Genomic DNA, 22,687 nt, shown 5'->3' with positions numbered 1-22,687 from the left:
AAAGCTACCATTCCAAATCTAAGTGCAATTAATGTTCACCTTCCTGCAAAGCTTAGCAGGCAGTCCTGAGGAAAGGCTGTGCCAGGTGTTGTTTGAAATTCTCAAACACTTAGACATTGAAGAAGTGTTAGGTTTGCCTCTAAGCCAAGCAGCAGCCCTTCATGTCTGGCTGTGCTGCTCATTATTTATTGGAAAAGGTGAGAGGGATAGACAGGCTGTCCAGAAGCTTGTGGAGAAACTAAAGGTGTATGTTACAGAGGTCTAAATCCCAGAGCAATCCACTTTAAAACATGCAGATCATGTGGGACCTGCTCTTTCCAAGCCTTGCTGAGTGACTCTGTACTTCTCAGCCATTGCTGGCAAACCTAAACCTGTTAACACAAAACTTTGTGTGGCAGTGCAAACGCTAACTCTACTCATCCTGGGGCCTGCATGCGAGTGCTTTGGTACAGAGTGAGAGCAGCCAGGCAGTCCCTGCAGGATGGCCAGTGCCTCTGGTAGCCCATGTGGTGCTAATTGGTACAAAAACTCTCTGGTGAGGCAACAGAGACATAAAGCTGCAGAATACTTGGCTACATTGTGAATCCTGCTCTGCATTTGAGTTTGTGCCTCTGAGCCCCTTTCCCTTTAATGACCATCTGCTGATTCTGTCCTTCCTGCAGTTCCTTCTGCCTGTTTCTTCTGTGGTTTTAATGCCAAATCTCACACATAGTCATTCCTGAAAGAGAAATCCCAAACACTTTGTCATATCTGGGGAAAACGTGGCTGGGAGAGAGGAACTGTTAAAATGAGACAGCAGGAAATAATGAGCGCAAGCTCTAAGTGCTGCTAATGTGTCTTGTTTCCTTCAAACAGTAGAGCACCAGATGAAAACCTAACTGATGTTCAGGTTCTAAACTGCTGCAACAGTGCTTTGCCCTACTCAGTGGTAATTCAGTTGTTGTGAAAATTGACTTCCTACTTTATAAAGTAAGTGGGCACTTTCCTTTCAAGGTTGAGACATTTGCTTTTGAAGACCACTCCTGCAGACAGTGTGCAGGTGAACACCTGTCCCCTGCAGAATCAGTTATTTTGTTATGGATAAATCAAGCCTGAGTTACAAAACCAGACAGCAGCAGAGACAGGGTCTATAAATTTAATACCTCAGAGTAAGTGCTCCCAAGGCAGGTGTTCTGCAGAAGTTAAACAAGCTCATCAATTGCTTTAGGTGCCCATTGTTCTCTTTGACATCCCATAAGTAGCTGAGCTTTGTGTAGGCAGGTAATTGAGGAGTAATGCAATTTCTCTTAAACACAATAGTTTGTATGACAGGAGTTCCCTTCTGGGGAGCTGTTAAGTCACAACCAAAATGCTGTTATCCTTCAGAAAAAAAATCCCCTCTTTGAACAAGTCAATATAAAAGAGCCAGGAGTAACCAAAGTGGTGTTTTAGGTGTTAAAATTAGCATGTGCCCATGTGTGCATACGCACATACACACGTGAAACTGTCAGATCCAACATATAATTTAATTTACAAAATGTGTACCCAGATTAGAAAGAAGTGCTTAACCCAGTAGTAGGGAATGAAAAACCTTTTGTCTCGGTGCATCAATGAGATGGAGATTGTCCCTCACCTTTACCAGCAAGACATCTTTGGCAATAATCATAACGAATGGGCTGAAGGAGCTGGAAGTTTCTGCTGAATTGGTATTTCCATACCACATACTGCTGGACACCCAGAGAACATCCTTCATTCCAGCGAAGCTTCTTGCAATAGACATGAGGTCTAATGATGTCTAATGATGTTTTCATAGCATCCCTCTGCCTTTGGAATGGTGTTACTCAGCTTTGATGGGAGGTGTGAGGAGTGCTCTATTGGTGTATGCGTGCGCACACAATGCTGAGCTTTTTCTGTCTGTCTTGCCAACTGACCTTAGCCAATAATATTTTCTTTTCTTATTTCCTTTCTTATGGTGTGCTACCTTTCCTTTCCACTGTTCTCCCTTCTTTTCCTCCCTGCCCTTCATACACCCTGCCTACAACCTGTTCTGCCATGCCCTCCCCCTGCTAGCTGGAAACCTTAGGCTGCAGCAGATTGTAAATCCGGTTGATCCTCTGGAGATCCTGGCAGATGTGCACTGGACACACATCCGTGAGAGAGAGGAGGAGGAAAAGATGGTCTCAGCCTCAAAGTCCTCCACCTCCAGAGGTAATCTCCCCCAAGCCCACACTGTCAGTTCTTGGATCCAGTTGCAGCTGTTTAACTCTGTTGCTTCTGCACCCTTCAAGAGCAGTGACTTCAGCAGGGGCGGCAGTGATCGAAAGGAACTGCTTTCAAATTGCGCTGAAATTACACTTGGTTAAACATTTTGCTTTTCAGGTCAGGTGTCTGTTTAAAATTGCTGCTTTCTCAGTTCTGTGACAGTGTGACTTCTGACCTATTTGTCTGCCTGCTTTAACTCCATAGCATTTTTTTCTTAACATACATGATTTGGTATTGGTGGTAATCAGCCCTCTGTAACTGACTGGTGATGCTAATAGCAGCAGTCTTGTGATTTTTGTGGCAGTGAGGAGTCTACACTCTTTAGGGAGAGCTGAGGGGCTGTGTTGTGTACCTACTAGGGCAAAAATTGAACAGGGTCAGCTTCTGTACTGGGCATATTTCTCTGGTGCTTCTTTTCCAAGTATGTAACTGCATCTGGTATTAGCAGGGAATGGTGAGAGTCAAAGGGCTTGCAAATCTGACCAGTGGGGGTTTGACTTCCTGTGTTTAAGATTTGACACTATATCTACCTCTAATGTGAGATGTGACCTTTGCAAGTTGTCAGTTGCTCAAAGGGAAACTTTGGAGGGGGAAATGCTGATAGTCTAGATCTCATGTAAGCACCTTCCAGCAGTCCCTGCTGACCTCCTTCTAGGCTATGTTACAGCCTGTCTTAAGGTAAGTATGCCATAAGTGCTTTGTCTGTGGGCTTAAATAAAAGTTCACTGTGCAGCTGATGAGCAGTGGTCTTCTCTGCAACCATGGTGACAATTGTAGGAGGGACTATATCTGCTGTGACAAGAGGTGTCTTTCACAGAAAAAAGGAAACTGGTTAAAAATCTGTTGGTCTACCTCATGATACTTTATACTGTTCTATTTCAGATAATTCTCTTTTCCTTACAGTTAGATGTTTGGTATAGGGGCTGTTCAAATCCTGGTCTAGCTTGATACACAATTCCAGATCAGTTTGGCTATACTTATATTTGCAGTTTGAAGAATGCACTGGGATTTTCTGGTGTGAAATCAGCTCTCTACAAATAAGAGAAGGGTATTTTTGTTCCCATTGCAGCCAAGAAATAGGCTGTGTTTTACTGGCTGTAACTTTCAGAATTACTAGAGTGGTTTATTAATGTTTTAAAGCATTTAGTAAAAAACTGTTAACAGAGTTTCTTAAGTTTACAACAATTATGGTTACTTGTGCCTCTGCTTGGGAGTCTGTGTCACTCTAGTTTCCAAATTTTTATTTGAATTTGTATTTTATAATCCTTACTTTTCTGTGGGGTACTATTACAGTTGCCAGCAACGAATTGATTTTGTGATCTTTCCAAATTCTTCTGGAAAGGAGTTAGTATTTCCTTTCTGTCCCCTGAAACTGGGCCAACCTAGGACTATCTTGATATGAGATTAGCTGCTTCTGTTGCTCTGTCATATGGCAGAGGTGTGTTCAGGTGTTATCAGCAGTTTGGGTATTTAAAAGGCTGTTTGTGGGCACACTGTAAGTTTTCAACCTGAGTTCAATAGACAGATTGTTCCTGGCTAAGGAGCTGTATTATGTGATCCGAGGTGTTTGGGGAGCCCATTGGCAGCAGCAGTGATAAGGTTTGATGTGACAGCCTGGGACAGTGTCACAGTTCCCAGAAATCCCTCTCATTCTGCTTTGGGAGCTCTTCTCATCTGCTGGGCAGCGCAGGTTCTGGGACACCTGGGACCCCTCTCCCATTGCTCAGCTCTTCCTTCTCTGTTTCTCTCCTCTGCAGAGTTCCAAGGGGAGCACAGTGGCAGCAGTTTGCTGGTCAGACATGGTGTTGTTCTCACTGTGCCACACATATTTCCTCTAACATTGCAGATCCCAAAGGAAGATTAGGCCCTTGGCATTTGTGTGTTACCTCGATTTAATTCTCAAGCCTGGAATCAGCTGTTTGAAATTTTATAGGTTTTATTCCTGTATTTGCTACTGAAAATTTTCCCTCTGTCACTCTTCTGTTTTAGACACTGACTGATGGTCTAATTTTGATTTCTTACAATTTATTGTTTTTTAAATTCAGCATCCGACCTTCCCTCCGTACGCCATGAGGCAGTACAGGCGTGGCTGGAGACGGTCCCTGGAGGTAGTTTGGTGATGTTCTATGTATTCCAATGCACAATAACCCTGCCCCTCTCTTCTCCATGCCTTCAGCAGCTGAGCTGGTACTTTAACCCCGGACCTTACAGCCCTGTCGCTACTGCATGGGGGGAAGGGGAGTGTGCATGTCCGCCTCGCTCAGGCAGCCCCTTCTCGCATGAACCCACACTCATGTAAACCCCGAGGGCAGGCCAAGGACAGCTTACCCTGGGTGGTGCAGCAATGGAGCAGGGATCCTGCTGAGCACTTCCATGGGCTCTGTAAGCTGAAGATGGGCTCAGTTTTTCTTCCCCCAACCCTTAGAGAACGTGGGGCTTTCTCGCAGCTGAAAGGTGAAGTGACAGAGAACGCTTCAAGCAATTGCACCTCTCTGTAGCAACTGCAAACTGTAGTTAGGTGGTGAAGAAAAGAGGAAAGAAGAATAAGTCAAAGCTAAGATCTTTAGGAATAGTGGTTGTTGTATCTCTATTTACCTGGTGTTCACAGTATTCAGGAAAGCCTCAGGAATGTTGAAGGATGGCAGAGCTCAGCTGATTTTTTTTGCATGGTCCCCTAAGCTCTATTACAAACCGATGAGCCTGAAGATTCTGGGATGACAGTGAGGGAGTTGTGTAAAGCTGTGAAGGTGTCTAAATTAGTGGAGCAGTCTGTTCTAGGTAGTTGATCTACAGCTGAGTTGCTTTGGCACATCAGAACAGCCAGCTTGCCTTTAAAACTTTGCTTCTGCTGCTGCTTTGGCAAGTCAGCAGTGTTTACAAGGTGTCTGCACACGATGCAGGCTGCTCACAGCTGCCAGCTAATGTGAACCAAGTGCTGATCCCAGTTTCTTGCTGCTGTAGTGTGTAACTTCTGAGTTATTGTGTGACAGCTTTTGGCCTCTTGCTCCTTATCCTAACTGCATATTTGTATATGCACAGTATATGTATGGTATAACCAGCCACCTGCAAGCTTCCTGTGCCCCTCAGATGGGATCCACCCTTGCACCAAGTTGTTACTTATTGATGCGTCTGTAATCTTCCATTGAGTTTTTTGTATCTAAAACCTGATTTTCTCCTCTCTCTCCAACACAACCTGTATGTCAAATCCATTCATGGTTTCTGGATCTGAAAACCCACACATACATAGTGGATTCAGATATTCTTAACATCAGTCATATTTTTTGCAAGCTTTTGATTAAGATTACTCATATTTGCTGTTACCATAAAGCCATTCCATGACATTATCATTTCCAAATTAACATAAGCTGTTGCATACCTAAGCAACAATCAGACTGGACCATGCTTTGGTTTCCTTCAGTAGATTTATAAATGCTCCTGTGGGCAGTCCAGCCTTTGCCACATGATTCAGTTTTCCTATGCTTGACATCAGTGAGGGTCTGGATTTGATAATCCTCTGATAAAAAGGAATAGGACAGTACATTATCACACATAGGTGGAACTGCCTTTCCATGGTAGCTGACAGAAGTTAAGCTAATCCATACATTTGTCTGTCTGAATAATACTACAGAGCATGCCACAAAGGAAATTCTCAGGTTGAAGGAAGAAGACAAACCACCTGCTGAAGGCTGTCTTTTAAATAAGAAAAAAACCTGTATTAAAGGAGAGGCTGCAAGACCTTAATTTTAGGGAGGGTTAGTTTGTTTTCAAGATTGTCTTAATTGGCAATACAATGACATAAATAATTCCAAGAGCAACATGGTCACTAGCAAGTAAAAAGGATCAGGAACTGGAAGTGCTCAAGTTTTTTTTAATATTTAAATTATGTTTAATGGAAATATTTAGGCAAAAAATAAAAAAAAAAAAAAGGCAGCAAATAATTCATTGCACAGTTGTTTTTTTTAAAGCATCATTTAATAATGAGAGTTATACTCCACACATTGGTCTTGTCTCTCCTTCTGTATTTAAATCCTGTCAAAAGCAGAAGTGTCAGATGTCATAGTTTTCAGAGTTACAAATTCAAGAATCTCTTCTTAATTTTGACCCAGCAAATCAAATTGTAGTCTGTAAATGAAAAAAAGAAAACAACGTTTTGATTATGTAATTTGAACTACTTAAAAGTGTCTCAATTACTGATCCATAACAGAAAAAAAGGTTTTATATATATCATTTTAATTACATTAAAGTATCTCAATTAGTTGCTTATAGAGCATATGCATTTTCTTAGACCTTTTTACCAAAGACTGATGTAGCTGCACAGAGTTAAGCACTTTCCAAGTGTCATAATGGTCAATCCTCTATCTAGATTCTGACTTACCCTCAAGGCCAGTTTCCATTTTGAGATGAGCAGTCCTGGTTAATTGTGAGGTTTCAGTTTTGAGCTAATACACATATCCTATCAGGTGGTGGTGACTGTTCTATTGTGGTAAAGAAAAAAACAAAATCTTCCTGGAAGAACAGTAACCTTTATTCTGGTTTGATGTCCTCACAGACCCCTTCTCTTCTAATTTTTCAAAACACCTGTTGCTCAGAAAAGCCCTGGCAGCTTTTACTGCAAGTGTCTTGGAGACTCCCCAAGGCCAGGCATTCCTTGGTTTATTGAGTCTTCTTGGTTTATTGAGTGTCACTTCACTACAGATGTCTCTCCAGGTGACACATTTCAGGGTTTCTTGTTTTGACAGTAGTTGGTAAACATCTCCAGTATAACCTGTTGGTATAGTTCAATATAGAACTTTTTCACTGTGTAGTGTTTGTTTTCTTTTCTTTTTTTCCTCAATATTTGAATATATTCTAGCTCCATGTGAGGATGATAATGTGGAGGATGAGCTGGGCACAGAGCCTGCAGACACAGAAGGGCAGGCAGGTGAAGAGGGAGACACGGGTGCAGAGCTGGATGATGGTAGGGTACCACTGTGCAGTCTTTAAACCTGTTGTGTGAACAGAATGTATTGGCAATGAACACTTTGCATGAGGGTACTTAAACCTGGTCTTATTTTTAGAGGTGTGGGAGTTTGTCTCAAATATTTGAGAGGGATGAAAAGAAAGAGAAGAACCTCAATGTCCTGGATTATGTAATGAATTTCTCGTGTCCTCTTACCACATGTCTTGTGTCTGTATTCAATACTGATCCTGTTGAATAACAAAAATAGAATTAAATTTGTGAAAGTATTCCATAATACTGTCAGAATCCTTCCCGTGCTATTGTAAAATTAACTGCATAGGGCAGAAAGCATGGAAAACTTTCCAGAGAACTGATAAGGCAGGACTTCAGTTACTGATTTAATAACTCTTTGTACTAACAGTCCAATCATTTACTGCTTACATTTACTGCTTAAATGGCTAATTATCACACCAAAAGAAGGAGTGAACATTTAAGTGTTCAGGTTATGAAAGAGCTTATGAAAGTATTATGTCCTGAAGGACTTGTACTAAGTTCTCTTTTATTTTTCCATCCATGATCAGACATCGCGTCTGATGCAGAAGCGGAGTTTCGCTTGCGTCAGGCTGGTGTGGAAAGGGCAGAAGTGAAAGTCTCTGAGGATGAAGAAGATGAAGAAGAAGAAGAAGCAGAAGGTGCTTCTGGCAGTGTGACACAAGGTAATCACTCAATGATGTTAATTTCATTTGAGATAGTCTATACAGTCATGGGATTTAGCAGATGAGACTCTACTCTCAGTGGCAAGGTCTGCGCTTGCATTTACATTTTGAGAAGAATGTTGTGAATCCATTAATTACAGCTTGATAACATGTGAGAGCCCTTCTAACTATTTTTTTCTTGTAAAAGTTGTTATTAAGAAGATTGTACCATTTTGGACATGTAAAAATTTTTGTTGTGTTCCAGATGTCCAATCTAAAATTTGAAAAAAAGCTGAGAAATTTGTTGCTACTTGCTGTGTGTAACATTAAAAAAATGTAGAATATTAATGGTTTATGTATTTTTGGAACATTTTTCCTTTCCCTAGATCCATGCAAGCCGTCAATCCCTATCCAGCCTTCTAGTGACAGTGTTCTTCCTCTGTCTCCAGCTGCTAGTCCCAAAGCAAAACAAGCAGAGGTAAGAAAGGGAGTCTTTGACATTTTCTACTTAGCACTGTAGTTCAATAAAAAAGTTTGTTAGATAAACTAATGGAGGCTGACAGCAGTGGGCTCTCCTCCTTTCCTGTCTCTAATATTTTATGTTGATCTTGAAATCTGACTTAATTAGGCTTAAAATATCATGTGTACTATCTTTCTTTCCTATCTTCAGAGTGTAGTGACTCTATTACAGCCCCAGGCAGAATTATATAGGGTATTTTAATTGAGGTGAGCAGTTCACAACAGGTATATGTGGTAAATGTGGTGAGCCATAAGTGTTTCCTATTTAGCCTGGTCTGGCTGTCCTTTATGTGCTGTACAGTTCCAATTGAAAATTATAGTAGTAACCAAAGAAGTACTTCTTTATTCCAGGGTTCAACATAGTTCAGCTTAAGGAATTGAGGCATGTCAGTGTTGTACTGTCATGTTGTCAGCCCTGGCAGGCAGCTTGCAGGTGTACTGCAGTGTGTAAGAGCTTAAGAGCTGGAAGTACATAAATGTTCAATGTTCATAATGTACATAAATGTTAAAATGTTCAATTCAAATTTCCTTTCCAAATGTTTCAGGGTTTTGTTTTTTTTTTTTTTTGTGCTTGGTTTTTTTAAGGAATTGCTAAAATGTTGTCTTGGAGAGTTTTGGCATAGACCAGTTTACTGTAGAGTGGGCTGAGTCTCGTTTGCTGACAGCAATTGCTGATAACATTCACTTTCTATTAAAATAAAGTTTGTTTTTTTTGATGGCCATCTAATGATTCTATCAGACACAGTTATTGCTTAGCAGGCAGACTTTTGGACATTGAATTAGTATTTTGATACGTGGATGGTTTCCTTTATTTCTAGCTTTGTTAAAAGAAAAGAAAGAAAAGGAATTGTATTCTCATGTACCCATCGATTGCTAATACTCCCTTTTTTCATTTTTCTGTAGGATGTAGAAGATCCCCTGGCTGAAGTATGCCGTGCAATAAAATCCCCAGAGCCACGCTTTTTTCCTGAGCCTTTCATTCTTGAGGAAAGACCAAAGGATGAAATTCCCAAAGACAGGAAAGTTAAGAGCCCCTTGGTGCCACCATCTCCCGTGTTGTCCCAGCCAGTTGCATCACCAGAAGCCATTGCACCCCCACCACTGGCAGAGTCTCAGCCAGGAGCACCAGCACTGCCCTCATCCCCAGCCTCTGCCCAAACACCTATCTGTTCCCAGCCTTTGCCTTCTGCTGAAACATCCATTCCTTCCCCAGTGGAGCCTCCGGTGTGTTTCCAGCCTGTCCCAGCCTTAACATCTACTCCTTTAGCCAAACTGGCCCTTAGGGGCCAGGATGGTGAGGTGGAAAAACTGAGGAGCTCTACCACTGCAGAGGAAGCCCTGAAACGGAGCAGCCTGGTGGAAGAGTTCTGGATGAAGAGTGCTGAAATCCGGAGGAGCTTAGGGCTCACCCCCGTGGACAGAAACAGGCGCTCAGAGAGCAGCTTCACTGTGTCTGCTCTGGAGACAACTCCTCAGAAGGCTTTCAACAGCAGGAATATTTCAGAGGATGAAAGGATCCATCCTGTGAAACCCCAGCCTGCCCCAAGAAGACAGGGACTATCCAAGTTAGAAAATGAGCAGATTTCTCTGCTCACTCCCAAGTCTCCATCAGAAAAAGAGCTAAAGATTCCCAGTGAAGTGCGGGGAGATGTATCCAGCAGCTCTGGGCTTGGCCTTCAGGAGAGCTCATCTAACATGAGAACTATGGCCAGCCAGAGCTTCAACACTTCTGACTCCACCATGCTGACTCCTCCATCCAGCCCGCCCCCACCACCTCCTCAGAACGAGGAGCCAGCCACGCTGCGTAGGAAGAGGTACCAGGCACTGTGGCAGAATGAGGTTGAAGCCAGGTCACCTCCAACACCAGCATCAACACCTCCTGCTCCCAGACACCAGGAGCCAGCCCCTCCTGCCAAGGAGTCCCCCCCAGCCAAGAGAGACGACGTGCGGAAATCGTTCGCGGAGAGCGTGGACGAGATTCCCTTTGCTGATGATGTAGAAGACACGTATGATGACAGGACAGAGGACTCAAGCCTTCAGGAGAAGTTCTTCACACCTCCTACCAGCAGGCCAAGGCCAGAGAAACCACGTCTTTTGTCCTTGGTCAAAGAAAATGGTGGTCCACCTTCAGTGGAAGGAGGGGTTCACCAGAAGAAGAGAGTGTTCCCTGACATTTCTGTGGAGGCCAAGGAGCTGGCTGAAGAAAGAATGAGAGCCAGAGAGAAGTCTGTCAGGAGCCCAGCACTACGTGATGCCATGGCTAAACAGCTAAGTAAGATGAAAGATATGGAGATGGCTGCTGCTGCTGGGGCCACAAGGGCACGAAAGGCATCTTCTATGCCCTTGAAGACCAAAGAGTTGTTTTATGACTCTCCAAAGCATTTGGCCTTGAAATTAGCAGAGGGATCTGCACAAAAACATAATTCTGCTGCTGAGAAGTACTCCACTCCTCCTGCTGATATGGCTGGACCTGAAGGGTCTGTCAGCTCTTCAGAAGGCTCCAGTGGGAAAAGTAAGAAAAGAAGTTCCCTCTTCTCCCCTCGTAAGAACAAAAAGGAGAAGAAATCCAAAAATGATACCAGACTTTCTGACAAATCCAGTGGTGGGACAGAGGAAGCAACAAAACCTAGGTCGTTATGGAAGTCTGTTTTCTCTGGCTATAAGAAAGACAAGAAGAAAAAGGCTGATGAGAAATCCTGCCCAAGTACTCCCTCAAGTAATGCCACTGTGGATTCTGGCAAGCACAAACCCTCTCCACTGATTACAGCTGCAGGTATAACAGATAAGTGCCTCTGCACCGTGCACTTTTCCTACTTTTCCAAGGTATCCTTGAAAACAGTTTTGGTTTGCTTTATCATTCAGCTGCTGTGCTGAATGCTGCTACTCCCCAGGGTCAGATGGGCAGAGCAGGGTAAGTGCTAGGGACTAGATTTGTGTGTCTGCATATTGACAGAATCTATTTAAAAAAATGAAACCCTAACTAAAAGGTTAACTCTCAATATGTACAAGACACATCTGTTTTATGTCTTAGATTTGGGAAATAAGCATTATTTGTTGGAATTTGTGACATTTCATCCCTTCTTTAAATCTGATCTTCATCTTTTCTTTGGCCAGTCTTTTCTTTCTTTCCATCTGGCTCCATGGAAGCTGAAGACAGCAGAAATGCTGTTATTCCTGTTCTCAGTAATCTAGTGTCTGTCTGTCTGCTGATCTCTGAAGGAGGGATTTGGTAACCTCCTGTAAACCTTTCACATGCCCACCAGTTGCAGGCAGAGATGTTTAATGATGACTTGAGATACAGTAAAGAAAGTACCCATAAATGGGATTGAAAGCAAACATGTTACATTTCTCTGGCATTGTACAATCTGCCAAAGTAGAGCCAGCTGCTGTCATTCCAAATGCTGTCATTCCAATGCCAAGAGCATTGATACAGCACAAAAAGGGAGCCATGACCATTAGTTCTAACAGCATTTGGAGAAAGTGATGCTCTCTTAGAACAGCTCAAACTCATGCTGGTCATTTTGTGGAGCAGGGTTTCTTTGATCCCTCTGAGGCAAAACAACTTACATGACATAAAAGGACTGAGTACTTTGGTGCTCAATCAACCAACCTACAGCTGAGCTCTGGAGAGTTTGCAGAAAGGATTGTTGCCACGTCTCTAACTTGCCCTTTTTATTCCCACATTGACAGATTTACAGCTCCGTCAGCACCTGAGTTTCTCGGAGGACTCGGACCTCTCCAGCGACGATATTCTGGAGCGCTCCTCCCAGAAATCCAAACGAGAGGTACGTAGGTGGGAAATGCACTCTGGATGAATCTAGCACCATGCAGATCACAGACTCAGAGAATCACATCAGCAACTTAGATGATGAATGTTTCTCCCATGCAGGACCTTAGATGATTAATGTTGTTGTTTTTCTCCCATGGAGCAGGTTTTCCTGTAAGTTGGTTGACTCTCCTATGTAAAATGAGATGGTTTCACTTGTTTTCATGATTACAAGCTACTCTCTACTGTTATTATAAGAAGGATCCATTGTCTTACTGTCCCATTACTTTATTGGGCACTAAAGGGAGATGGACTGGCCTGTACTCTCCTTTTTCCCCTTTTTAAAAATGGGATTTTGTTTTCCATATTCTAGTCAGTGGGAATTCCACCAGACTGCCACAGCTCTTCAAATGTGATGGATAGTGGCCTAGGCCTTTTATCTGCCAATTCCCTCAGAACTTGTGCACCTGTGGGTGCCTTAGATGTTCTCAAGTGTGACTTTCTCCTACACAGGCAGTTCATCATTTTCCCAACCCCTTCTGCAACTGGGATGGTGTGGCTGGAGCCACTTGCTGGTGAAAATCAAGGCAAGGTTAGAGTACCTCAGCCTTTTCCACATCCTGGGTAACTAAAATTGAATCAAATAGTTTAAAAACAACTAGCTTTGAAACTTTGCTTTCGCCATACATTTCCACATATAAATGTGTGCAATTAAACTAAATCCTTATACTAGATCTGTAGGCCAGTAAGGAGGGTGCACAGCAAGCCTCCCTACCCTGGACTTCAGGAGAGCAGACTTTGGCTTCTTTATGGATCTGCTTAGTAGAGTGGCATGGGAACTCTTTGATCATAGTAATGAAGCTTTCATTCCTGAGAGCCTCTAAGTTCTGCTAGACAGAACTGGCAGGATTTGGAGGAATATGTAAAGATTTTGTTGACCCCATAGAACACTAAGGCTCTTCTGGTACACCAAAATGAGAACTGTGTTCCCACTCTTCTTGCCTCTTGGTGTCTGGTGCACATGTTAAAACAGCTCAAGAAGAAAAGAGCCTCTGGGAGGGAAATGTCATAGGCACAGTGTCCTGTGCCTCCTGACTCAAATCTGTCATCCCATGTGCACAAATCAGTCTCAGATGCCAAGCTCATCCTTGGCTGAGATGGCAAAGGTGTGGAAGTACTGCAAATTGAAGTGTCATATGAAATTCTTTCTAAGTATATATAATAGATTGAACTAGAATGGCTAATGAATGAATTTAAGGCTGGTGAAAGAAATTGATGAACTAATAGGAATTTTCTGTATTTACTTATCTCTCTTTTAATCTCTTTCCCTAGTTGGTCTAGATCTCATCTGAGAGGAAGATTATTTTGTTTTTATTTTATTCCCTTTTTTCTCTTCCCCTTCCATTCCCCCTTGCATGCCCTCAAGGCGTTTCATGAGAAATTCTGCATTTTCCAAGAGATGCAGAAGAATGAGGTACCTGGGGCCAGCAGAGGACAGATACCCAATGCCTGGGGTTCAGATAAGAGTTATAGAGTTTTTGGTCTGCCTTGATGGTCTTTTTTTTTTTTTCTGTGCTGGGCCACTTAGATTTAAAATGGCTTTTGCAGGAAGATCACATCTCTAAGCACAGGAGGGGATGATAGGTGACAGGAGCAGATGCCTGGAATCCTCATACTGAAAATATCTCACAAGTTCTTAAAAGGAGTGTGGTGGTAGTGTCTAATTTTCATTCATTTGCTGTTGCTGAAGTTACATTAAGAATTTATTCACTCAGCATCTGCCTGTTTTCTTAAGAATAGTTTTGAGAATGTATTTATTTAGATGATATGGATCTGAAAACTTGACTTACCTCATTTTGTTGCATCCTAACCAAGGATGTAGAATATACATGCAAACACTGGAATGCCTTGCTCTCAAAAGAAATATAACCAAACTTGGAGTCTAACCAAGATGGGTTGGTACTGGTTTGGGGTGGGAGTTGTATTTTTTAAGTTATAACCTGCCTGCTACTTTATATGGGTAAGAGCTGACTTACTGTGTGCTACTTAACTTTTATGTGAACCCCTTCTCCAAACTGAAATCCTGTTTGTGCTGCTTTTTTGGTAATGTAGTTAGCTTGCTTCCCAGACATCCTGCTCTGTTTAGCCTGTTCTTTGTGATCAGCAGTGAATTAATTCAGTGTTGCTTAACATGGTGTCCTTCAAGAGAAGCATCATGTAAAGAATTGCTAACGTGAACGCCCCGTGGGTGTTGTGTTTGTAGGTGTATTGTCACCATGTGTGTTTGTCATTGTTCTGTACAGTTGTGGTGTTGTGCTCAGGTGTTCACCACCACAGGTAGCTTGCTTTTTCCTGGAGCCTGCAAACATGCTGGTGTTGTTCTCTGGCTTCTCGTTTGTGACTGGTTTTAGTTAATTGAATGTGAGAGTGCAAAATGCTGTTTGTTTGCCCAGAGTGGCACAATGCCTTCTGGATTTTATGACATGAAGGCAAATTTACCTCTCTTCTTAGCAAATAAAGCTAAGTGCTTTACTTGCCTTCTATTTGGGTACAGGGTAGTGTAGAATGTCCTTGACTAGAGTAAGCAGGGACTTCCCCTTCCTTTTCCTGCTCCTTTCTCCCTCCAGTTTTAGGTCCTCAAGATCTTTGGAGTCTCTCCTTTTAGACAAGGAGGTTCCATTACAGGACACACAACCCACTCTGAGCCCATCTGGTGTTTCTTAGTTCACAAGGCAGTGAATAAGATTTATGATGTTGGTTAAATGTCAATTATAATTTCTATGAAATAGAGATAATTTGAAACTGTGGAATAAACACACAGTTCCTAGGAGAACCTGTAAATAGGAATGTAAATGGAGAGTTGTGTGACAGACTAATACTGGGTTCACCAAGCCAGTTCAAACCTAATATGTTCCAGAAATAAGCCATTATTCCAAATTTTAAGCCAGAATTTCATACTCATACAGGTAGGCAAAGGCCAAATACGACCTCTAGAAAAAGATATTTCCAAGTTGACTGTATCTTCAAGGAGGCTGCCATTGCCTTCAGGAAAGTGCTAGGAACTTGATTTTGTGGCCAGAAGTTCCATTGTGCTTCATCAGCGTGGGTCACGTTCAGCATTTGCACAATTTCGTTTCATGTAAAAAACACTTTGTTTTATTACTGTGCATCTGTTTTCAATGTTGAACTGATTTTGCTTCATTTTGTGCGTTTTTTTTTTTTTATTTTTCTCCCTTTACCATTCCCCCTTTAAAGTCGATCTATGTACCACACGCCTTGGCATTCAAGAGATCATACTCGTCAAAGGTAGTGTCTCCATTCCCACCAGTTGGCCATTGTTGCATTGCATGTCCCCCTGTACATTAACCCATTGAATCCATAGCTCTGCACCACATGTGCACTAACATCAACACTGACTGTGCATGCCTGAGATGTTAGCAGACATGGGCAGCAAATTCTTTGTAGAGGATGTCTCCCAAAAATGCATTAAGCTCCGAAATGTCTGGTTGGAATGCATGTGTTTATCAGTGCACCACTGTACAGTGATGTGGATGATCTGTGAGCTTCAGAACAAATTGGTCTTCAAGGCACTTAAATATGTTTGCATATTCTTCTTTTTTAATACTTCACATGTGAGTTCAAATCAATCATCACACTTTAATCAACAGCTTTCAGAATTGCTGAGTTGGTTCAAATCTTAGTGAAATTCTGTATCAAGGTAAAATAAAAGCAGAAGTTGCTGCTTTCTGAAATTCTTATTGTCTTGTCTTTGCAGTCACAACAGTGTTACATAGGATAGAAAGGTTATGTGTTCTGTTACTTTACCTTCTAATTTGAGTACCATTGTAGATCTGTGTTATTAAAAAAGAGTAAGCTTTTTGAAGCTTTAACAGTGGTGTTTGCCAGTGACCTACCTGAGGGATTTTTAATTAAGCTGTGATCCTGCCTTAAACTCTGTTCACTGAGAACCATCAACAGAGGTAGACTGACCAATGTGGCAGTACAGTAACTAGATCAAGCAAATTTCAGAGTGGTTTGAAATAACATTCTGTTCTTGAGATTTACTATCCATGGAGGAGATACATTTCCAGAAGTGGAAATGTTTACAGCAGTCCCTTAAAGCTTAAATACATGTAACATGAGAAAAGAGGCTTTTTCCTCACTGTAGTTTACTTAGTGCAGTTGTCAAGTTTTTTTGACACCCTTAAAGCTCTTTGAGAGAAAGCCTTTCTAGGCTACGATATGTCCAGCTAGTGTATCTGGAAAGATCCTAAACCAAATTTCATTAATGGTAGAAAGGCATGTTCTTAAACTTGTTTCACTGACAGAAAAGAAGAGGAAATACCCTTCTATTTCTATAAACATTGGTTTCCCCCTTTTGGATGGCTTCTGGTGATGCAATATTCTCCATTAGTTTATAGTAATTTCTTAGCTTACACTGCTGTAACTGTTCATGTAGACAAGCCTTTACCCTCTTGTAAAATAAAATCAAGGGGAGCCCTATCAAGATGAACCCTCTATATGGTACTCATTGATTTATCTAGATCCATTTGGCTAAATTTATTGAGAAATGAAAATTGCTGAGATTAAAAACCACTTAGATCTTTGGGAAGGGGTTTCATATAGCGGTGGAAGGCAGGGGTGGGATGTCATATAAAATCACAGCTTTGCAGCTGGCTTAAATGCTTCTTCACTCCTGATTTGATCCTGAAATTGTTGCTCACTGCACTGTGAACACCTTTGCCTACAGAAGCTTGACTTTTGACACAGCCATGGCAAAGACAGAACACCTCCCTTCTGAGATTTTTTGGAAGAGAAAATGGTCATCCCTGCCCCCATATCTCTGAGCATGTCACTAAGTTCTGCTGCTCTTTTTCCTTCCTTCAGAGGGCCTACACAGAGGAGGAGCTGAACGCCAAGCTGACGCGGCGAGTACAGAAAGCTGCCCGCAGACAAGCCAAGCAGGAGGAGCTAAAGAGGTTACACAGAGCTCAGGTAGTGTCTCACAAGCCTCTTGTCATGGCACACAGAACTGTGTAAAGCACCCTGATCTTGACATTCCTGTGAGTGTATCAGAACAGAATCCTCTCTTTCTACATAAGTGCTCCTGCTCCCTCTTTCAAATTTCACGTCGTGCCACAGAGAATTGAAGGTTGGCTGAAACCTATCATGAGAGTTTTACAGTGAGAAAAATCAAGCCCATAACATCTTTATAGCTGGACATGGGTGAACCATCATGCACTTAATGGAATGGTGATAACTCAGATAATGCCTGATAGAGCTGCACCTATCATTTCTTTGCTAGGTTACATGGTTGTTGATCTGTTATAAAATTAACCGTTAATTACAAGAGAATCTGCTGAAAAACTGGTAACATCATCTACAGGTGATGGGATTTGTTAGAAACTCAAGGCAGGGGCTCAGCTGACTGAATAGCATCACCTTTCACTTCGGTGTTCAGCAAGGTGGTAGGAGTTGCAGCAAGTAAATGAATATCAAGGTGTTTGCAGATTTAAGAGTTATGATACACCAGGGTGGGGAGGATGTCAGCAGAATCTGTGATGCTTGCTGTTGAAGAAGGGTGCTGTTGAATACAAATACTTGTTTTTGAAAAGGCAAATCTGACCAAAGTCTCTTAGTGCTGGATGTGTGCTGCAGACAGAGCAAGAGAACTGCTTTGGTGAGGTTCTGCTAATTCTTCTCTGAACAGATTATCCAGCGGCAGTTGGAACAAGTAGAGGAGAAGCAGAGGCAACTTGAGGAGAGAGGAGTTGCTGTGGAGAAGGCCCTTCGAGGAGAAGCAGGTATCCATCACAACTTGCTCTGGTTTCCCATGTTTTCTTACCAAATGCTTGTGCAGTAATTTGTAGCTGTTTGGATTTTAGAGGCAATTGGACCAGTATAGCCTAGAGACTGAGCCCAGTGTGATTCCGTTCTCCCTGTTCTACTATCTTTTTGAGGCCTTGTTTTTCCTGTGTTTCTTTTAATTCTTGGACTTCCCTATTGACAGAGACTTAGTTCATTTACCTTTACCTGAGGTGTGAGAGGTAATTCTCCAGCTACTATTAATAGCTGTCTATTTCTGCATATTACTGGATCCTCCAGCTAGAAAATTGCAGGGGTTTCTCAGCTGCCATTCACACAAAGTTGTCACAGTAAGACAACCTTGTTTGTATGTTAAGGAAATAATTGTGAAACTGTGTGTGCTTTCACTATTGTGTTGGATTATCAAGGTAGTGTCCTTACAAGGGACCATCACAGAACATCTTCCTCACTGCACAGCCCAGCACACTGGCTACTTCTGACAAAGTTGTGCAGAGCAGAAATGCACACGTGTACTGAAAGGTATCAGTGTCAAGCTGTTAAAACAAATGTTGTGTGTACTTGAAACTAAATTAAATAAGTATCATCTGATCTGGCAAGCATATGAGTGGAGGAGTACCTGGTTCAGATAATGCTGATAGCAGCATAATGATTTGGAAAAAAAAAATCCTTAATTTGCAAGGAGTCAAATATCCAACAGGCAAATGCAGTGTGTGTATATATGGATTATGTACCTGATCACAAGGGTGAGAGTTCAGCAATGGCAACAGTAGAACAGATTTTGGAAAATGTTTGCTTGTTGCTTGAAGGGCCACGTCTATGCCTCTGATGATGGAGCTTGATTAAGCAGTGAGGGTGCACCAGTGACAAGTCTGTGGTGACTTCCTGCCACTTACTACTCAGCCAGAGTTAGGTATGTCTGGTGCTCCATAGGGGTGTGCCAAAGAAGCAGGACTGAGTGCTCAACAAAGCAAAGAGGTCCTGCAAGTGTGAAGAGTCTTGAGGACTTCAATGTGTTTATGATCAGGCTGTCTTTTTTCATTTGTGGGATCAAAAAAGTAGGCTTGTGCAAACACCTGTCTTTGCAGAGGTGTCTCTTTCCTTATGCTGTGTGTCCCTGTGTAGCCCCACGCTGTTCTCTGGCCTGCCAGTTACTGCACTTACTAAACCCACTTCCATTGTTTCTAATGGTTCTTCTAATTTTGCTTCTTTTCATCTGGAAGTCCAAACAATCTTGATTATTGAGCTGCCAAATGACGTTCATGTAAGACATGCAAGCACAAGTGGGAAATCTTAGCAGCTGAGAGAATACTATTCGTGATAGAGTTTCTCACTGAAGAGTCATAGGATGCCTAAGACACGTTCAGAGAGGACAGACTATGACCAAGAGTAAGAATTACAATTTTATATGGGAGACTGCAGAATAAACCTTTGGATAAATAGCTTCTCACTCCCAGCTCTCCCAAACTGAAGCAGTCTTAGATGAGTTTGTGTATTTGTGAATTTCCTAGAGCTGTGCAATTGTGGGTCCTGCTTTTCAAAAGGGATCTCTTTTCTTCAGGAAGTCTCTATGGTATGCTTTGCTCTTGCAAAATATTTCTATCAGTGGGTCACACGTTGCAGAAGCTTAACTCTGATACAAAGAATTCACCATCCTAAATTCTTCCCCTTATTTCAGGGGATTAGCCAGAAACACATTCTCTTGGGGTGGGCAAGAAAAGCATGTTCTAATCTGTTTTGAATGAAACACAAGATTATAAATCAATCTCATGCTTCACCTCTCTAGGTCCTCTTGCATGGCCATAAAATCATTTAGGCTGGAAAAGACCTCTAAGATCATGAGTCCAACAATTAACCCAACACTGCCAAACCCACCATTAAACCATGTCCCTAAAGTGCCACATCCACACATCTTTTCAATATCCCTAGAGTGGGGACTCCACCACTGCCCTGGGCAACCTACTGCAGGGCTTGACTAACCTTTCCATGAAGAAATGTTTCTTCATATCCAAGTTAAACCTCCCCTGGCACAACCTGAGACCATTTTTTCTTGTTGTGTTCCTTGTTACATGGGAGAAGAGACCAACCCCCACCTGGCTACAGCCTCCTGTCAGGAAGTTGTAGAGAGCAGTAAAGTTTCCTCTCTGCTTCTTCTTTTCCAGACATTTTACATATGTTTGGAATCAAAATAACTGAATTCCTTCTTTTTGAGATCTGTGGTATCACATTCCATAAAGTTAATTTCTGCCTGCAATATCCACTAATTATTCAAGCAGGAAATATCATTTTTCTGTCATCTGCATTGTGACCTAACAGTGACCACTACATCCAGCAAGGAGCTCTGTGTAAAGGTGTGGAGTCATGCTCTTGTCTCTGATCAGTCCCTTCCCTAATGAAACCATGAAAACAAAAAGGGAAAAGCAGTGTGTAGAGTGGTGTTGCCACCTTAAAAAAAAAAAATCTCTTTATAAGGTTATTCAAAGAGAAAAAATGGGGGAGCTTTGGAGGTAGGTCTGCTGTGCACTTGCTTTGTTCACATAAATATAGAAGGACAGCAGTACAGCATCAAAAAATAACTATTCCATAGGCAGCAGTCAGTATTAACTGTTCTTGGACAATATATTAGGCTCTGTAATGAGTTGGATTTTTGGGTTCCTTTCCTGTATGGAAAAAGACAGATAAGACCATCTGAACTTCTTCTCTAAGTAGTTTATCATCTTGTAGCATATTGCTTCTTAGTGATCTTTCCTGTCTGTAAAGGATTGCAAAATTTTCTTTTGTAGAAGTCTTCCACTAACTTTAATTCCTCAAATCTCTCATGTCTGGACCACTTTCCATTTTTAGAAAAAAGTATTTTTCAGTGCGACTGGTAAGAACAAAAACCAGTTCTATAGACAAAAATTTATTGACTTAGAATAATTTTGTTTCTATTTTCTATCCATTTTGCATCACCCTTAATATGTTATTGGCAAGTAACTTACACTGAGAAGATTGTCAATAAATTCTTCACAGTAATGACCTGCTGAGAGGTCACAGCTTTAGATCCTAGCAATAGATTCAGGCAGCTCAATATTCTTTCCAGGAGTTTCACACATTATCTGCTATTTTTCAGTAGTGGAATATTTATAGGCTGATACTTGCTCTTCAACTAATCAAACTCAGAAACATTTTGGAGGTCACCATCAACTTTAATTCTGACAAAATAATTGTACCTTCTTGGCTGCCTCCTTGTCTTTTCTTTTTTAAAATTACCTCAGCCTCAGGCATGGCACAGTTGGTCTTTTATTCTTCCAAAAGCTGAATGCTCAATCTAACACTTAGTTTCTGATTCAGAAAATCTCACAACCTATGATTACTTAATTGCCTCATTGTGTTCTCTGTGAGTATCTTTGAAAATCTCAGCCTTTGATAGTTGCATTCATAGCAAGAATGAATGATTAGGAGGCTGAGCTCTATTTCAAGTGGCAGTGTAAGCTCTGCTTCGGGGGCAAGTTTGTCATACACAGGTGGTCTAAGCTACTGTCATTCCTTTTTTTCCTTCCCTCCCTGCCCCCTTCCTATTGCATCATGGTATTTCACTACAATGGCAAAGTAGGATCTATCTCAATGAAGAATTGTCTCAGTTTTCTGTGGTGTCCCAAGAGACACCTTGAATGAGTTAATTAATGTAATACAATATTACTAATGCAATAGTACTTTGTATTATAGTGCATTCGCCTGTTTGGACATGCTAATGACTTGAATTTCCTCTGTGAATTTTTCTTTTTTTCAATCATTAACTTAAAAATATGTCAAATCAGAAATTTCCAGAACTTTCCTTTTATTCCCTCTAGCATAAACCTTGATAGTTATTTTTAAGAGCTTGGAAAACATCTACTGTCAGATCAATCCTGAAAATGGATCATATGCAGTGAGAAATATTGCTCTCAGTACTTCCATCTGTCTCCTCCCAACAAAATGTTCCACAGTGCTAGACTTGTAGTGCACCTGCCTCTGGCAGCTGTGGAAATGCACATCTCTGTCCTGAAAACTGCTGTGCAGCTCTTCCCTGGCACAGAGACTGCATCAGCAGGAACACACAACCCCATCTTCCCACGCCTGGGTGTTTGCCATTCGTGTCAGCACTCAGTCAGTGCCTCTCACCTGTGTGCCATCCACCATCCTCCACTCATTCACCTCCAAGAAATCAACCCTTACACCTTTCCTGCAGCTGTCCTAAGAAATTACACAGTTTCCTTCTGACATATTGCTCAGCTCCAAAGCAACAGGATTAATTCTGCTTTTCTCAGCAAGAACAGGAAAGACATCAGTGACAGGTACTGCTGCAAACACAAATAGGTGAAGTGTCTCTGTGTAAACTTCTTGATTTTTCCCTTGGAAGTCCTTGCCTGCCTGCTGGAAATTTTCTCTTCATCTTCCCAATATATATGTTTGTGATATATTTGTGTGTGTGTGTACATATATGTCTGTATACAGAGAAAGAGACTTAGTGTTTGTATATATATGTGTGTGTGCCCACGTGTATAGCTGCCTGTCTCTTGTTTGCCCTTTTTTTGTTTCTGTGTCTTTCTCATATATAGCTTTGATTGTATGGGGCTAGGGTGGGTGTCTGACTCAATAACTCTGTCTTCACCAATTCCTTGTTGTAGACTATTGGGGAGAGTCTTATTACAGTGACCTCATCGACTTGCATCTGGGTGGTAT

General features: G+C 41.8%; 1 protein-coding gene across 1 annotated transcript in view; it reads left to right on the top strand.

The window, feature by feature from the left end:
* The window catches only part of MICAL3 (microtubule associated monooxygenase, calponin and LIM domain containing 3), a 168,421-nt gene that overhangs the window by 128,928 nt on the left and 16,806 nt on the right, over positions 1–22,687 (top strand). Inside the window, exons 30-40 of the mRNA XM_056508446.1 lie at positions 2,050–2,187; positions 4,287–4,349; positions 7,094–7,198; positions 7,762–7,896; positions 8,262–8,353; positions 9,298–11,167; positions 12,085–12,179; positions 15,416–15,466; positions 17,048–17,155; positions 17,871–17,964; positions 22,633–22,683. Of these exons, the coding sequence (XP_056364421.1) occupies positions 2,050–2,187; positions 4,287–4,349; positions 7,094–7,198; positions 7,762–7,896; positions 8,262–8,353; positions 9,298–11,167; positions 12,085–12,179; positions 15,416–15,466; positions 17,048–17,155; positions 17,871–17,964; positions 22,633–22,683 (2,802 nt within the window). The remainder of the gene's footprint in view (positions 1–2,049; positions 2,188–4,286; positions 4,350–7,093; positions 7,199–7,761; positions 7,897–8,261; positions 8,354–9,297; positions 11,168–12,084; positions 12,180–15,415; positions 15,467–17,047; positions 17,156–17,870; positions 17,965–22,632; positions 22,684–22,687) is intronic.

This window comes from Oenanthe melanoleuca, chromosome 1A, assembly GCF_029582105.1.
Source record: "Oenanthe melanoleuca isolate GR-GAL-2019-014 chromosome 1A, OMel1.0, whole genome shotgun sequence".
In the NCBI taxonomy this organism is placed as follows: domain Eukaryota; kingdom Metazoa; phylum Chordata; class Aves; order Passeriformes; family Muscicapidae; genus Oenanthe; species Oenanthe melanoleuca.
Note: the sequence above shows the minus strand (reverse complement) of the source record. Positions and strands in the feature narration are given on the sequence as shown.